The 17,877-nt window shown below is 46.1% G+C and overlaps 1 protein-coding gene across 1 annotated transcript in view; it reads left to right on the top strand.

The window, feature by feature from the left end:
• Positions 1-213: 213 nt before the first annotated feature.
• Positions 214-17,877, top strand: part of PITRM1 (pitrilysin metallopeptidase 1) — a 35,797-nt gene continuing 18,133 nt past the window's right edge. The window contains exons 1-14 of the mRNA XM_056858018.1: positions 214-305; positions 2,686-2,792; positions 3,312-3,463; positions 4,736-4,850; positions 4,945-5,041; positions 6,924-7,084; positions 7,358-7,484; positions 8,606-8,694; positions 10,303-10,431; positions 12,093-12,206; positions 12,892-12,988; positions 14,545-14,679; positions 16,006-16,144; positions 16,991-17,107. Coding sequence (XP_056713996.1) covers positions 3,334-3,463; positions 4,736-4,850; positions 4,945-5,041; positions 6,924-7,084; positions 7,358-7,484; positions 8,606-8,694; positions 10,303-10,431; positions 12,093-12,206; positions 12,892-12,988; positions 14,545-14,679; positions 16,006-16,144; positions 16,991-17,107 — 1,450 coding nt within the window. The 5' untranslated portion in view covers positions 214-305; positions 2,686-2,792; positions 3,312-3,333. The remainder of the gene's footprint in view (positions 306-2,685; positions 2,793-3,311; positions 3,464-4,735; positions 4,851-4,944; positions 5,042-6,923; positions 7,085-7,357; positions 7,485-8,605; positions 8,695-10,302; positions 10,432-12,092; positions 12,207-12,891; positions 12,989-14,544; positions 14,680-16,005; positions 16,145-16,990; positions 17,108-17,877) is intronic.

A 17,877-nucleotide genomic window follows, 5' to 3' on the forward strand; every position in this document is an offset into this window, starting at 1 on the left:
ATACAGCAGAACCACATAACCAATACCCAGGATGGTTGCTCCCACTAAAGTTCTTAACCACTACAAAGTTCTTAACCACAATACCACGGTGGCTCTCAACTGTAGATTTTGGGGAAGCGGGGTATTTATTGACTGATTTGAAGCAACCTAAACTGTTTTCTGGTTTTATCCTTTTTTTAAAAAACTGCACCCATAGTTCCACATCATTCGGCCAACATTTGTGGAGATGGAAAAGCAGCGCTGCCAACGAAAGAGCCCTGCAATACAAGGCTGGAGACCATATCCAGGGGTTCACAGTAAACCAGGTACTGTGGCTTTTGTTCTTTGGCTATAGTCCCGCGGCTTTGTGATGCTCCTCTTCCAAGAATTTGGGGTAGAGATTCACTTTGGTACCCTGGATCTTAAAACAGATTCCGTGCCAATGCTGTAAGCTGTGCCATGTACTTGTGTAGAGTGCTGGACCAGGCCGTTGTTTGGTTTGACCTGGGAGTGCAGCCTAGAACACAGCCAGAGGTCACCTGGAATCATAGAATTGGAAGGGACCACCAGGGTCATCTAGTCCAACCCCCTGCACAATGCAAGAAATTCACAACTACCTCCCCCACACACACCCAGTGACCCCTACTCCACGCCCAGAAGATGGCCAAAATGCCCTCCCTCATCATCTGCCTAAGGTCACCTGTGGGTGCATGTTGCCAGGAGTAATGGTGGGCAAGCTGTCTTTTTGGGAAGCTGGCTTGCCGTTATCAGCCTTCTTCCAGGAATCTGTGACAAGCTTCCAAGTAGCGGTAAGAGTGTTGAACTCAGATCGGGGAGACCTGGGTTCAGATCCCTGCTTGCCCGTTACACTTACCGTGGTCCAGTCATTTTCGCTCATCCTAATCTAATCTCACAGGGTTGTGCGAGGAGAGGCAAACAACGTTTTCAGCCACCTTTGGGGTCTCCGTTGAGATAAAAGTGGAGCACAAATATCTGAAATAAATAAATGGCGCACTGCCTGACCTCTTCTTGGATAAAAACAGATAAGCAGCTGCTCGGAACATGGTATGAAAGCAGTGGCCCTAGACTCATGGCTCAGAGCCAGTTTGTGGTGTGTGCTGGGCTGGAAGCTGGCCTGTTGAGTTACTACAGCTCCTGTACACTGCATTGGTCAGGCCACACCTGGAGTATTGTGTGCAGTTCTGGAGGCATCACTTCGAAAAGGTTGTGGACAGGATGGAGAGGGTGTGGAGGAGAGTGATGAGGACGATCAGGGGCCTGGAGACCAAGCCCTATGAGGAAAGGCTGAGGGAGTTGGGAATGTTTAGTCTGGAGAAGAAGAGGTTGAATGGGGACATGATTGCTCTCTTTAAATATTTGAAGGGCTGTCACTTAGAGGAGGGCAGGGAGCTATTCCTGTTGGCAGCAGAGGATAGTACCCACAATAATGGGTTTAAATTGCGGGCGGAAAGGTACCGGCTGGATATTAGGAAATTTTGTTACAGTAAGAGTTGATGGACAGTGGAATCAGCTCCCTAGGGAGGTGGTGAGCTCCCCCTCACTGGCAGTCTTTTAGCAGAGGCTGGACAAACAGTTGTCAGGGATGTTCTAGGCCAGAGCTTCTTAAACTTTTCCCACTTGCGACCCCTTTTAGCCTGAGAAATTTTTATGCGACCCCAGGTATATAGGTATATAAGGCATACAAATCAAACATTTACTGATAAATGGTTCAGAAACCTTTCACTGTTGCCAGATGTTTCGCGACGCCCATATTCAGTTATACGACCGTATATGGGATCGCAACCCACAGTTTAAGAAGCTTTGCTCTAGGCTCATCCTGCATTAAGCAGGGGGCTGGACTAGATGGCCTTTATGACCCCTTCCAACTCCATGATTCTATTATTCTAGCCAGTAACCTGTAGCTTCACTTCTAGCTGGTTCACATTCAGAGCTGGCTTTGAGGGAGTGAAGTGATGCACAGGTTATGTGTAGGTGGGAGCTTTGTGTGTTTGTGCCGGCTGGAAGAGACTTTGTTCGGTACCTGCAAAGCTGATTTCTTAGTTTATTTTTAATTGTCTTCGCACGCTAGCCGAGGCTTTACAGCTATCGAGAGATCTACGCCACTTAGCTCCCATCTGCACCATCGGGTTGAAAGCTTTCGCGCAGCTGTATATTGCTCGTTTCTTCAATATGAGGCTGTTTGGGCGATAGTTGCTGAAACAGATGCATCCAATAAAACAGTATTGTGGGTAGCATCACACTCAATCCCCTCCAACAAGCAACTTAATGCTCAGTGCGTTGGAATGGGAGAGTAAACACAAATCCTCTGGGTACATCTAATGTTTCCTATAATGTGGAATAGTAAATATTAAATACTTAGTTGTGCCCTAGTAGAAAATGTGTATATTTGTTGATAAGCAGGCTGGTTGTTCTTGTCCTTTTCGAACACACGCAATGTTTTCCAGAGTATCAAGACAGGCTTATGAACTTGGTTATGGCAAGTAAGAATTCTCTCTGTGCAGGTAGACAGAAATGTTTCACGAACTAGAAGTTCAGTGTTGTGTTTGAATCTTCCCCCTTTACGGATTGTCACTGTGTCACAAAAGACCAGCACAGGAAGGCTACTTTATATTTTTGAGGGCTAGAAACTTTAGTGGACTTGTTTAATATTTAATGGAAACAACAAGGTATTCCCCCCCCATACAGGTGACAGCTGTACCTGAGTTGTTCTTAACTGCTGTTAAACTCGACCATGATCAGACAGGAGCCAAGTATCTGCACCTGGCACGAGAGGATTCCAACAATCTATTCAGGTATGTGGTTCTCCTGCTAATGTGGCACTGTTAAGAATCTGCTTCTTCTTTTTAAACCTATTGAAACTTGTGTCTCTGGACCAGGGTGGGAAAAAAGGACTCTGGAAAAGGGCCTCACTCCCACGAAGGAGGGGGGGAAGGGAGAAGGAGCTGGCCTGCTCCACATCTGCTTAGCTGGGTACAAGCAGCCATCTGCATGCTGCATCTCCCTCCCTCGTGCCAGGTGCCATCCTTCTACCCTGGATTGAACTGTCCAAGTGGTGGCATCTATAACAGCCCGTGCACCCCTGGCTATCACTGTTGGAAGCCTGTTGATGGCTCTTGTACACCTTTCAATCACATTTTCCCTCAAAAGAAGAGTAACTCCATATATTCCACCTTGGGTTTCTAAAGGAAAGCGTGAGATGCTCTTTTGATGCATTTTGCTGGGAAGTACGACATGTCAATCTCAGAAGCGCTTTATCGGTAGGACAATGCTGCTCAACTTTTAAACGCAACCATTTCGCGGGTCACTTTCAGCGTTCAGTTCCGGACCACCCCAATGGACAGCACGGGCGTCCCCCATATCCTGGAGCACACTGTGCTCTGCGGCTCTCAGAAATACCCCGTCCGAGATCCCTTCTTCAAAATGCTGAACAGGTCGCTCTCCACATTCATGAATGCATTTACAGGTGAGCTCAAGATGATCTACAGTCTCCTTGGTTTTGGGCAGGAAGTGGCAATTCGTTTTTGCGATGTGGCCCCACTTGTTAATGTGAACAGCTACAGTGTAACTGGGCCTTATGAAACCACGTTAGCCCATCCAATGCATTTCTTAACAGTGGTGAGAAAATTAGAAACTATCCAGCGAGATGCAGAGCCGTTTAAGTGGATAGACTTTTGCAATGGGGTTAGAACTCTATTGGTGCCCTGTTTCTTTCCTGAAGCGCGAATCAAGGCAAGCCTGAACATGCAAAACGTTCAAACATTTCAATCCTGAGCATGTTTCTTGGCTGCTTTTTCAGTCACTTTTTTTTGGGGGGGGGTTGAAAGTTTCTGCACAATGGGGGAGTACTGGTGGAGATTCCGGCTAAGGCATCTTAGTGAGGCTGGGAAAAGCCTCTCCCTGAGGTCTTGTAGAGCTGCTCCCACCAGTTAATACTGGGTTAGAGAGATCAACAGTATGACCTGGTATAAAGCAGCTTGAGCATACGGACCCGTGTTGCCTTGGTGAGCAGAAGTTAAGTGATGCTGCTACACCTTTATATACCATGCAGATTTCAGTTTGTAAATGGCTTGACAGATCTAAAGCACTTCCTCCGCTAGATCTGTAGTGAAAATGCTCAAGAGAAATGCAAACTTATTAATGCGAGTCCAGAGGAGGGCAACAAAGATAGTGAGGGGGTCTGGAGACCAAGTCCTATGAGGAAAGGTTGAAGGAGCTGGGTGTGTTTAGCCTGAAGAGGAGAAGACTAAGAGGGGATATGATAACCATCTTCAAGTACTTGAAGGGCTGTCATATAGAGGATGGTGCCAAGTTGTTTTCTGTTGCCCCAGAAGGTCGGACCAGAACCAACGGGTTGAAATTAAATCAAAAGAGTTTCTGTCTAGACATTAAGAAGAATTTTCTAACTGTTAGAGCGGTTCCTCAGTGGAACAGGCTTCCTTGGGAGGTGGTAAGCTCTCCTTCCCTGGAGGTTTGTAAGAAGAGGTTAGATGGCCATCTATCAGCAATGCTGATTCTGTGACCTTAAGCAGATCATGAGAGGGAGGGCATCTTGGCCATCTTCTGGGCATGGAGTAGAGGTGGGTGGGTGGGTGGGTGGGGGTGGGAGGTAGTTGTGAATTTCCTGTATTCTACGGCGGGTTGGACTAGATGACCCTGGTGGTCCCTTCCAACTCTATGATTCTTTGATTTTAAATAAATAATATTAATTGCAATATATATATGTTTTTCCCTACAGCTAGTGACTATACACTCTACCCATTTTCCACCCAAAACCCCAAGGATTTCCAGAATCTTCTCTCCGTATACTTGGATGCCGCGTTTTTCCCCTGTTTGCGACATCTAGATTTTTGGTAAGACTGTAGCATTTTGGCACGAAGCTTGTTGGGATGATCCAAAGTAGCGCTAGCAGAGGGTTTGTTAAACACGTTCCTTAATGTCTTGTAGGCAAGAAGGCTGGAGGTTAGAACATGAGAATCCAAGAGATCCTCAGACACCATTAACCTTCAGAGGAGTCGTTTTTAATGAAATGAAGGGAGCCTTTGTAAGTCCTTTTTAATGGTTTTTCTCTCTCTTAACAATTTGGGAGCATGTCAGCTGGGAATTTAAATGTACGCCTTCATACTGTTTCCCAGTAGCTGGATCCAAGATGGAACAAATGGAATTAAAATGGATTAAGAATAGTCTTGAAAGCCGGGGTGGATGGACAACCTCTTGCTGAATGTCTCAAGTTGTGGGGCACGCTGATTTATTTTTTATTTTATTTTACAAAATTTGTACCCTGCCTTTCTGCCCTCGTATTGACTGCCAAGGAGACCTCATGGCTTACCGCAGGTGGGGGGGGGGAGTACAAAAGAGTTTCCGTCTAAACATTAGGAAGAACTTCCTCACAGTTAGAGTGGTTCCTCAGTGGAACAGGCTTCCTCAGGAGGCGGTGGACTCTCCTTCCCTGGAGGTTTTAAACAGAGGCTAGCTGGCCGTCTGTCAGCAATGCTGATTCTGTGACCTTAGGCAGATCATGAGAGGGAGGGCAGGAAGGTTTGCATTAGTGTCTGACTCCTCATGGCCCTTTCTTGCATGGCCAGGGTTGCGCCAATCGCCACTTTGAGGTCAGGAAGCAATTTTCCTCCAGGCCAGATTGGCCAGGGATCCTGGAGGGGGTTGGGGTTTTTGGGGGGGCCATCTTCTGGGCGTGGAGTAGGGGTCACTGGGGATGTGGGGGGTGGGAGGTAGTTTTGAATTTCGTGCATTGTGCAGGGGGTTGGACTAGATGACCCTGGAGGTCCCTTCCAACTCTATGATTCTATGAGCTGAGCTTTCTGCAAAATCAAGGTTTCTTCCTCATCCACAAAGATTTCTGTCTATTCAGAGGACTGTACTGGAAGAAACTGTGCCACATAATGTGTGTGTGCCCAAAAGGGTTTGTGTGTGTAGGACTTAGTATCAGGTCCCTTTTGTGTAAGATGCTAAAGATCTACTATCTGTTTTAAACTGTACTAGGCTATTTGAAGCAATGTTCTAACTCAAGTTTGTAAATAGCCACTCACCTATGGCGAGTAAGAAGTTATTTGAGGTGACTACATAGGGCAAGTTCTGTCAGTTCTATGAACATATTTGCAAGGTTGGTTTAGCTATTTATGAGGATATTAATAAGTAACCTAGTCTTGAGTGACATTTCTGAAAACTAAATCAGTTCAATGTAGGCATCATACAAGACTATGGCTCAATGTAATTTATGGTTTGGAACCCATCAACCTCTGACTGTAAAATGGCAAACATGGTTTAGAACTTCTCATTCCCTTTAATTTTCAATTTGTTTATCATTGCCCACACTGCCATGCAGTGGGTTCTTGAGTTACACCCATGTTTAAAAAATTACAAAAATGCAGAAATAAAATAATATACCAATGGTTCATATAACCGAAACCTAATCTTGCTAATCCTGGCATGTAGGCAAGAAACAAGCCGTAGTTTGTGGTTTGTGTATAATTGTAATCTGCTGTTTGTTGCAGTCCAGGTAGTCTTCCATTTCTAAGACATGCACAAAGATTGGCATGCACACATTAGCCAGAGGACTTTCAAGGTTCACTCTCATCATGCCAAAACTACGACTTGGCCCAACATTGGAATGTAGCCTATGTCTTAACCACGGTTTGCCTTGATGCTTGAATTTAGCTGTTGTGTCTTCTTTTGGTCTCATAGTGCAATGATAAACCAGTTGACTTCAGTATGCTTCTTCACCTTGCTGGAAGCTGTTTCCACCTTTCTTCTCATGTTACTGCAACCTGTAAGGGGTTATGGGCCCCTATGTCTTACCCTTAAACTTTGTTCAACAATGTCTGGCTCCCCCCAAAAAAAAAGTATTGTAGTGATGATCACATGTGACTTGCCAGTATTTTTGGCCTGACTGAAATATTTCTTTTAAGACAGACAATGAGAGAGTGTTCTCTCAGCACCTTCAGAACAACATTCTCCCTGATCACACGTATGCGGTAGTGTCTGGTGGAGACCCTCTGAAGATCCCCGACCTTTCCTGGGAGCAGCTCAAACAGTTCCATGCCTTGCACTACCATCCCAGCAATGCAAGGTATCAAGAGTGCCTTTTCCTTCGTTTTTTGATAGCGTTATATGTGCTGTGATAATCCTGGATTTTGTTTAGCAAGGCATATGCAGACAATAAAAAGTGCTCCTAAAATTCATGGGACCGCCAGAACTACATTCGGCGTGGCATGAGGGTCTGCAGCCAGAAGGGGGAGTCGGTTCTGCTAGAACCGATTTTCAAGCAGGCAGGCCTTTGTGGATTGAGACACTTGTACAGAGCCTTTTCCTGTTATGACGATAACCTTGCATCGAATTCCAGGTTCTTCACTTACGGTAACTTTCCACTGGAGCAACACTTGAAACAAATTCACGACGAAGCGCTGAGCAAATTCCAGAAAATCAAACCAAATACGGGTGTCCCCCCGCAGCAACTCTGGAACAAGCCTGTGAGTCCCCCCCCCCCTAGTTATAAGATTTTTATCCGGCTTTTCCACGTATAGAAATGGAGCAGGCCTTTTGGAGTTGACTGCCGGGTACCTCCAAGTGGCCCATGCTGGGTTGGCAAAGCAAAGATCCTTCTCAGCCTCGTCTACCTCTCCTTTCAGTATGGTAGCAGCATGGAGGCCTCTGGAATAATTAGTTCCTTGCTGAAAGGGAGCATGGAGGGATTGAAAGTGGAATAAATGCAGGAGTTTGCCTCTCTGCTGTTCTTGCTGGAGAAAGGGGGCTTCTCACCTGGACATAAGTCCAAGTATGTATGTTCATATAAGGGTTCATGCCTATTATATTAGGTGTTGTGGAACACAGGCAGGATAATATTGCTGTAGTCGTCTTGTTTGTGGGTTTCCTAGAGGCACCTCGTTGGCCATGGTGTGAACAGACTGCTGGACTCGATGGGCCTTGGTCTGATCCAGCACAGCCTTTCTTGGAAGGCCTTTCTTTTGGAAGGCTTTAAGAGGGGAGTGGACATGTTCATGGAGGAGAGGGCTATTCATGGCTACTAGTAAAAATGGATACTAGTCATGATGCATACCTATTCTCTCCAGGATCACAGGAGCATGCCTATTATATGCTGTGAACACGGGCAGGTTAATGCTGCTGCAGTCGCCTTCCTAGAGGCACCTGGTTGGCCACTGTGTGAACAGACTGCTGGACTCGATGGGCCTTGGTCTGTTCAGCAGGGCCTTTCTTATGTTCTTATGAACTACTACTTTGCATCAAAGTCTCTTTCCACAAGGGAACCCTTTGCAGTTCGTGTTTGAGCTCCTGTCAGGACAGGCCGTAAACTGAGGCCACACACATGCTTTGCATGCGGAAGGTCATAGGTTCAGTCCCTGACATCTCCGGTTGACGGATCGTGGGCAAGGGAAGACTGCAGTCCGAGATTTTGCAGAGCTCTGCATTGCTCAAAGTAGATGAGACCAGAAGGTTTGACTAGGCCTCTTTTTTGAAATGTATTGTGCCAGCAGCATCCTAGCAAAATGCTAAATTGGGGGTGGGAGCTTTTTCTACAAGGAGAGGGAGCTGCATTCTCCCCCCCCCCCATTGTTTTCTTCTTGTTCCACAGAGAGAACGCCACGTAACGTGTGGCGCAGATTCATTTGCTACGGACCCTAAGAAGCAGACCATGGTCAGCGTCAGCTACCTCCTGGCCAAGTACGTGGGTTTGGAAACGAAGGGTTAAAGAAAAGTAAAGATTGTTGTGCTTTCTTTTTTCCTACAGAGGGTTCCATTGGGAGCATCTTCAGCAGTGAGGAACTGCATTTCTCGTTTGCACGTTCCCAGCATCTAAGCCCAGGCTCATAAATGGGTAACCCCAGTTACTGAAAACGGATTTGCTGGTTTGTGGCTCTCATGGAGATGCAAAGCCTCAGCTAGATAGTGCCTCAGCTAGAGAGCCAGTGTGGTGTAGTGGTTAAGAGTGGTGGTTTGGAGTGGTGGAGTCTGATCCGGAGAACCGGGTTTGATTCCCCACTCCTCCACGTGAGCGGTGGACGCTAATCTGTTGAACTGAATTTGTTTCCCCATTCCTACACATGAAACCAGATGGATGACCTTGGGCTAGTCACAGCTCTCTTAGAGCTCTCTCAGCCCTGCCTATCTCACAGGGTGTCTGTTGTGGAGAGGGGGAAAGATGGCCATGGTAAGTCGGTTTACAAGGTCGCCCAGCAGGCTTCATGGGGAGGAGTGGGGAATTAAATGGGGAATTGAACCCAGTTCACCAGATGAGGGTCCGCCGCTCTTAACCACTACACCAACACTTGGTATGCACCAGTAAAGGTGTCGGCAGGCACCGTGGTGCCCACAGGCAAAACATTGGGAACCCCTGCTCCAACAACTATATCACGGTAGCCCCTAATTCTTAACATGCCAACCTACAGTTCAGAGACTTTCTTGTGATGAGGTGAGCTCTGATCTTGGCTTAAGACATGCAGGTGTTCACCAGGATGGACACCAAGCTCCCCCCCCCCTCGGTCTTGCACAGTCTACTATGGCAATGTTAATTGTGCTTTCACCCTGTCATAACATCATGTGAAACCCCAAATTTTCACAGTTCTGGGTGCAGTTTTTAAAGTAGTATTCAGCGTCACTTGCATTTACAGCTTATTTGAGATGTAATTTTTTGGGGGGGGGGTGGGGCTCTGCTTTGGTGCTTCGCACGTCAACCAAGCTCAGGGCTGCGACTGTTGGTGTCATTAAACCATTCTGCTGAAAGTTTGGATTAAATACTGCAAGTCCTATGTGTCATGGAGAGTGCGTTCTTCCTGCCCTGCCTGCTGTTTTAACATGAAATTAGTCCAGCCCTTTCTGCTTGTTTTTGATCTGTATTTGTGGAGTAAGCAGCACTTACTGTGTGAGTTAACAAAATGGCTGTTCTTTGGTGAGTCATTTCTGTATTAGAAAAGAAAGTGAGAAGGAAGCTGGCACCCCTAAGTCGATTATATAGTAAAAAATAATACACACACAAATAGAATTATGTTGGTAGCTTGGTTCCAACTCTTACAACAGTAGGTCATGATTATTATCATCCCCCCCATGGGGGGAAGCTGAGGATGTCACTTGCCTAACTCCTTCTAGTGAACTTGTGGCAGAGATGAGGGTTGAATGGGGGGGGGGCATTCTGCTACTTAGCTCATTCTCTCAGTCACTGTGCTGTGGTGTAGCAGAGGTAATGTGTTGTGTTCCCCAAACATATAACCGTAATCAACAGATGTGTTTTGCTGACTCCCAAGGTGCTATTCTAAACTTTCCTGTGTTTTTTAGCGTTACAGATAATTTTGAAACCTTCACACTCAACCTGTTGTCGTCGTTGTTGGTGGGTGGTCCTAATTCGCCCTTTTATAAAGCTTTAATTGAGGCTGGCCTGGGTACAGATTTTTCACCAGATGTTGGGTAAGTCTGTAGTTCTTTCAGTCACGTAGAGGCACTCTGACGTGTTCCTTCCATTGCAGGATGCCCAGCAGAAAATTTCACTCATACCTTATGGTGGACATCAAAATGAGATTTGTGTGTGTGTGTGTGTGTTCAAAATTTTTATTTTAATCTTACAAATGACAATAACAAAACAGCACAACATCACACATAACAAACATTATTTTTAGTTGTTACCAAATGTGCCTTTCAATTTATGTCTACCATCCCTTAAAAGCTGATAAGTTCTTTAGTAAAATTCACATTGATTATACCCTAATTAAGCCTATGTTACATGTATCACTAGCTTCTTATCTAAAACGTTAATTTATTATCAAATGTATATTTTCGCTTGTTTAATCTCACAACGTACAATAAAAATCTGGATGAGATTTTTGATGTCCCTCGATTTGAATTTTCTCCGAATTCATTAATTAGTGTGCGTAAAGTTGGGTGAAACATCACCCCTGCTTGTTGAACTGGAACCTTCAGGCTCAGAGTGGCTCACGGCCTGTTAAAACAATCTAAAATCAATCCAATGTCATACATATAATAATAAAACCCATTAAACCCAGACGCCCATTCTATTACAGCAGCAAATAACAATACATAGTACCAGAGGAGCAATAACACTAACTTTCTATTTGTGGGGGAGATAGCAGAGGGGGGGAGGGGAGGCCAGCTAGATGGAAAACCATCACTGCCCTCAACCATATGCCTATGGAACAGCTCAGTTTTACAGGGCCTGTGGAATTGTTTTGGGTCCCGCAGGGCCTGAACCTCACTGGGCATTGCATTCTACCAGGCCGGGGCCAGAGCCAAGAAGGCCCTGGTCCTTGTCAAGGACAGATGGATGTCTGGGTTTTGATGTTCTCCTGTCGTTGATCTAAATGTTGAGTTTTTCAATCACATTTTTATCCCATCTTTTCTCCAAAGGAGCTCAGGGTTTTCCCCTCCTGTCTTCCCCCCCCCCCCCCCAGGGTTCTTGTGAGAATAGGTTAGGTTTCTTAGATTTAGACTGGGGATTTGTAGCTGGCTTTTCCTAACCTAGGGTTGCCAACCTCCAGGTACTAGCTGGAGATCTCCCGCTATTACAACTGATCTCCAGCCGATAGAGATAAGTTCACCTGGAGAAAATGGCTGCTTTGGCAATTGGACTCTATGGCATTGAAGTCCCTCCCCTCCCCAAACCCTGCCCTCCTCAGCCTTTGCCCCATAAATCTCCCTCCAGTGGCGAAGAGGGACCTGGAAACCCTATCCTAACCCTAGTCTGACATGCTGGACCACACGTTGGTGATGATGGAAAGGGCTCTTAAATCATAGCTGATTTAGGGTGACCACATAGGGTTTTCAAGGCAAGAGACTAACAGAGCTGGTTTGCCATTGCCTTCCTCTGAATAGGGACCCTCGTATTCCTTGGTGGTCTCCCATCAAAATACTAACCAGGGCTGACCCAGATTAGCTTCCGAGATCTGACGAGATCAGGCTAGCCTGGGCCATCCAGGTCAGGGCACCACACATTTGACAATGGCATAATTTCTAATGTAGTCATTGGTGGCTATTTTCCCCTTCCCCAGAAATTGTTCTGTCAAGAACCAGGTTCTGGGGAGTTGTAAGTGGCATTTTTTCCAACTGTGTTCCAGGTTTAACGGCTCCACAAGAGAGGCTTACTTCAGCGTTGGCCTTCAAGGGATTGCTGAGGGAAACATCAGCACTGTGAAGCAAATCATTGCTAGAACCATAGATGAAGTTATTGAGTAAGTTAAAGGCTTCCCCCACACACACACCTTTCTCAGGAACAAACTGTGTGCTTGCTAAGTGATTTAAAATTGCCTTTTTCTTCCATTTTTATGGAAATAGCGCTAAATGGCAAGCTGAAGAGCCAGCGTAATGTAGAGCGGCTAACTCTAATCTGGAGAACCGGGTTTGATTCTCCACTCCCTGCTTTTCTTTGCCATAAGGAGTCTCAAAGCCGTGTACAACTTCCTTCCCTCCCCCACCCCCCACAAAAGGCACCTTATGAGGCAGGTGGGGGATGAGAAAGCTTGGCGAGAACTGTGACTAGCCCAAGGTCACCCAGCTGGCTTCATGTGGAGGAGTGGAGAAACCAACCCGGTTCACAAGATTAGTGTCCGCCACTCATGTGGAGGAGTGGGGAATCAATCCCTGTTCTCCAGATTAAAGCGTACCGCTCCTAACCACTACACCAGACTGCTTAATGACTTAGAAAATGTCTGTGCTGCCTGTCCAGGAACGTTCGCAAGCACACGTCTGGATCGGTTCAAGTGTTGATAAGATGCCGAATTCTGTGGCTGGTTCTGTGTGTTGCACAGCTCGATGCTTCACTTCCATGAGCACACGGAGCCCTTTCCTCCTCCCTGCTTACATTGCCGAGTAAAAAGGGTTTACTTATCAGTTTGTTTTTTGTCTTTTCCTTCCAAGGGATGGATTTGAGGAAGAGAGAATCGAAGCTCTGCTTCACAAGATTGAAATCCAAATCAAGCATCAGTCGACTAGCTTCGGGCTTGCCTTAACCTCAGTAAGTGTTTTCTGCCCAATTAAAGTTTAAGGTATTCATTTAGAATATTTATACCCTGCTTTTCTCCCCAGTAGGAATCCAAAGTAGCTTACAATGTCATTATCCCCGCTTCTATCTTACCTTTACAACAACCCTGCGGGTAGGCTGGGCTGAGAAAGCGATTGATGTAAGGTCCCCTGGTAAGCTTTTGTGGCAGAATGGAACTTCGAAACTGGGTCTCCCAGATCCTACTCTTGACGCAATAACCTCTATGCATTGCTGGCTTTATGAGGGCCCTACTGGGCTGGACGTTTGGCTGGTCAGATATATTGTCAATAGATCACCTATTTTTATCAGATGTGTCCTCATAACTTGTGCGGCCAAGAATGCCTGCGCGTTGGTGACAATTTAACTTTTTAAAATTTATTGGGTGTCATTTGTTTACAGGAACAGGAAGAAGGCCTGCTCCCCTTCCGCCAATATGGTGTAGTGGTTAAGAGCAGGGAATCTAATCTGGAGAACCAGGTTTGATTCCCTACTCTTCCACATGAGCGACGGACTCTAATCTGGAGGACTGGGTTTGATTCCCCCCACTCCTCCATATGCAGCCTGCTGGGTGACCTTAAGCTAGTCACAGTTCTATCCGTTCTCTCTCAGCCTCACCTACCTCACAAGGTGTCTGTTGTGGGGAGGGGAAGGGAAGGCAATTGTAAGCCGCTTTGAGACTCCTGACAGTAAAGCAAGGTTATAAAAACCATCTCTTCTTCTCTACATAGTTAAAGCTGCTTCTACCAGCTGCCTTTTATAGCGGAACTGTTGATAAAAGTAACTTCTGTCAAGTTTCAAGTTTATTAGTACAGTCGACTGACCAATCACTAGCCAATACATCAAAATTTCCAGACACAATAGTTTTGCACCACAGAATCACAGACTGCCCGTACATATAAAGGTGTAAGATCAATAAAAGCAACCCCTGGTTAAAGTTATCACATTAAAATTGATAAAATTGTAAAATATTCAAACAATCATTCTCTAATAAAGCTCTTCATATTTTAATAGCAACAGCGCAGAACTTGGCAGTTTGGACCGTAAGCTGAGGGTCTTCTCCTAATAGGAGCTTCTTTGCCAAAAGCTCAACTGACTCATCAGGGAATTTACCAAGTAGGGGGGAAATAAGCTTTGATCTAACTTTGTGGTAGAATGGGCTACATATCAGTGCATGTTCAATGGTTCTAATGTCCCCTGCAACTTCTGTATTTGGTGTGTTGCTCTCACTTTCCTTTATTTCTGAGCTGTTAGGAGGAGGGGCGGGATAAAAATGCAGTAGAGCAGGGGTATCAAACATAAGGCCCACAGGCTGGATCCAGCTCCTTGAGAACTCGTATGCAGCCCATGAGTCAGCCGAGGCAGCCCCCCCCCCCCGTCTCGATCTGGGCTGGCGAGGCATGGCCCAGCCCGACCAAGTGACATTTATGTCATATCTGGCACTCATAACAATTGAGTTTGACACCCCTGCAGTAGAGTGTTCCTTCACAGACAGCGTGCCTGTCTGTCTCCCTGTCTCTTTCACCCCCAAGTATATCGCCTCCTGCTGGAATCACGAGGGAGACCCTGTCGACCTTCTGAAGATTGCTGAGAAAACCACCCGGTTCAGAGAGTGCCTCAAGAAGGATCCTCGCTTCCTTCAGAAAAAAGTAAAACAGTACTTTAAGGTGAGAAATGGTGACACACTATGGAGGGGGGGCTCCAGATTGCTCGTGAATGGGGCATACGATCCTCCTGCCCTACCCAGCATCCCCTGTTTTGTCCGTCGAAATACATTACTGGTTCTGCAAGGCCATTGCAAGGCCATTGCAGCACAACCACAGTCGCTTTTCCCTGTTTGACTGTGAATGCCAAGGGTTAGTACACTGCTCCCTGGCCTGACCCTCCCAGACGCGGGGCCTGCCTCGTGGTGTCCCCTGTTGATTAACTTTGACTGCTGCCTTCTGGGAGCTGCTACAGCACCATCCCTTCCCTTATTGCCAGGGTCACATCAGAAGTCCCACACCATGTGGGGGTTGATCCCATAACTGTAAGTCCCTCCTCCTGTTGGGGTTTTGTCCACTTTCCATAGGTTTGGCATTGGCTTGGAGAGGAGCTGTGGAATGTGTTCTTGTCACATGACCTGCATCTTCTTGTCTAACTGGATTCCCAAGTTACTTTTAATTACACTGTTTAAATAGGTGACCCTGACTGCCTTCTCCTTTCCGGCTGAGGTTCCTGTGTGCCAAAACTGAGCGCCACTTGATTTTAGGTTTTACATCAATATATTTTTTTTTAATGAGAGCCAGCGTGGTGTAGTGGTTAAGAGCAGTGGTTTGGAGCGGTGGAGTCTGATCTGGAGAACTGGGTTTGATTCCCCACTCCTCCATATGAGTGGCGGAGGCTAATCTGGTGAATTGGATTTGTTTCCCCACTCCTACACACAAAGCCAGCTGGGTGACCTTGGGCAATTTACAGCTCTGTTAGAGCTCTCTCAGCCCCACCTACCTCACAGGGTATCTGTTGTGCGGAGGGGAAGGGAAGGTAACCCGGTTTGATTCTCCCTTAAGTGGTAGAGAGAGTCGGCATATAAAAACCAACTCTTCTTCTTTTATTGTGCTATATTCTATGGTGTTTTTAACTGCTGTCAGCCACCCTGAGCCCGGCTTCTGCCAGGATAGAGGGAGGGATAGAAGTCTAAAAAATAAATAAATTTGTGGATGGGAGTGACTTTGGATCAGCTCCCATGCTGTTAGTACCATGTTACCGACTCTTCCCCAGCATCTTTGTTTACAGCTAGATTCTGGCTATAGGTGCCATTTCTTTTCAGTGCTTTTCCTCTCCCCAGTAAGGTTGGGCTCTGTTTTCAACGTCAGCTCCCATATTAACGGTGCCGTCACATCTAACACAATGGTACCATTAGCTGAGAGACCTTGGATGTGAAGGTAGAAGAGAAAATCCACGCACTCACTGATTTACCGTTTTGTCGTCTTTGGCATGGATCGTGGCAACAGGATAACCCTCATCAACTTACTCTATCGATGAGTCCAGATGCAGCTTTCTGTGACAAGCAGGCCGCTCTGGAAGCAGCCAAACTGAAAGAGAAGGTGGAGGCTCTTTCTGAAGAACAAAAGAAACAAACCTATGAAAAAGGTTGGTGCGTTCTGGCTTTTGATGCATTATTCTTTTGCACCACGTATATATGAATTCCTACTCTTGATTCACACGTGTACATCACATTCACTCTGCTTTGTGGTAGCGGGAATGGGTAATCTCTGGGCTCACACATCCTCTCTCCTCTCCTTTCTGAGTCAGGTACAACTCGGGAATCAATTATTTATCTCTGGCAAATCACAGTTGCTATGTCTAAACCATAAGCTATCATTTGTTCACTTGCCGCCAAACCTTGGTTTGGAATCCTGGCTTGGAGGCAGGAGGCTGAGGTGTAACGATAAACTCTGATGTGTCACAAAAGCCAGAATAATTAGTTTTGGAGTGAAGGGATGGGATAGACCATTCAAGCCAAAGGATTCCTGAGGTTTGCTGTTGTAAGGAAAAATAATTGTTTGTCATTACATGTGAATTATGCCTTAATAACTTTGTATAGAGAGCCCGCGTGGTGTAGTGGTTAAGAGGCGGAGGTTAATCTGGAGAACCGAGTCTGATTCCCCACTCCTGCACATGAAGCCTGCTGTTTGACCTTTGGCTAGTCACAGTTCTCTCAGAACTCACTCAGCCCTCCAATTGTGAATTTCCTGCATTGTGCAGGGGGTTGGACTAGATGACCTGGTGATCCCTTCCAACTTTTTATTTCTATGATTCTATGTTTTGGAAACAGTGCAAGAGACTGTTTTGACAGTTCCCTGGAGAACCTTGTCAGATTTTTATTATTTCTTCTAAACTGTGTTTCTGCTTGTCTGGCTAGCAAACAAAATAACCTATTGGATAGTCTTGATAGTGCTCCTGGCTAATAAATGAATGTTCTCCCATGTCTGCTAGGTTTGGAGCTGATGGATCTGCAGAGCAAGCCTCAAGACACATCCTGCCTTCCAGCCCTAAAAGTTTCGGATATTGAACCTAGAATTCCTTTTACTGAGCTGGAAACATCGCTTACAGGTTGGGAGTAGCTCAAGTGTTGAAAACCTGTGACTTTTACCTAAACGGCTATGCCTCTGCATTGCAGGATAGAATTGTAGCGAGATGAATAGTAGCTCGGTCTAGGATTGCATTCCATAGACATAAACAAATGGCAGTTTGTTCAAGGCAGGCACAAGCCTGTGATCCTTTTTTAATTCCCCTCGTGAGGGAGGGAGAGGGAGAGGGGATTCCTCCCCAGTTCTTTTTTTTAAGATGGAGAGGAGCCAGAGTGGCCCCAAATAATGCCCAAAAAACGTTTTAGCATTATCTGGGGTCCTCTTTGTGTGTGTGTGTGTGTGTGTGTGTGTGTGTGTGTTAAGTGCCATCAAGTCGCTTCTGACTCATGGCGACCCTGTGAATGAAAGTCCTCCAAAATGTCCTATCTTTGACAGCCTTGCTCAGATCTTGCAAATTGAAGGCTGTGGCTTCCTTCCGCTTTTTGGCTCCCTTAAATTAAGGTAAAGGTCCCCTGTGCAAGCACCAGGTTATTCCTGACCCATGGGGTGACGTCGCATCCCGACATTTCCAAGGTAGACTTTGTTTGTGGGGTGGTTTGCCAGTGCCTTCCCCAGTCATCTTCCCTTTATCCCCAGCAAGCTGGGTACTTGAAGAAGAGGTCCAGCAGTGATTACTAGGCATGGAACATCCACATCCAGAGGCAGCAAAACACTGAATACCAGTGCTGGGAGGCAACATCAAGGGACGGTCTTTGCCTCTATGACTTGTGGTTGGCCAGGAAGAGAAACCGG

Source organism: Euleptes europaea, chromosome 11 (genome assembly GCF_029931775.1).
Source record: "Euleptes europaea isolate rEulEur1 chromosome 11, rEulEur1.hap1, whole genome shotgun sequence".
Classification (NCBI taxonomy): Eukaryota; Metazoa; Chordata; class Lepidosauria; order Squamata; family Sphaerodactylidae; genus Euleptes; species Euleptes europaea.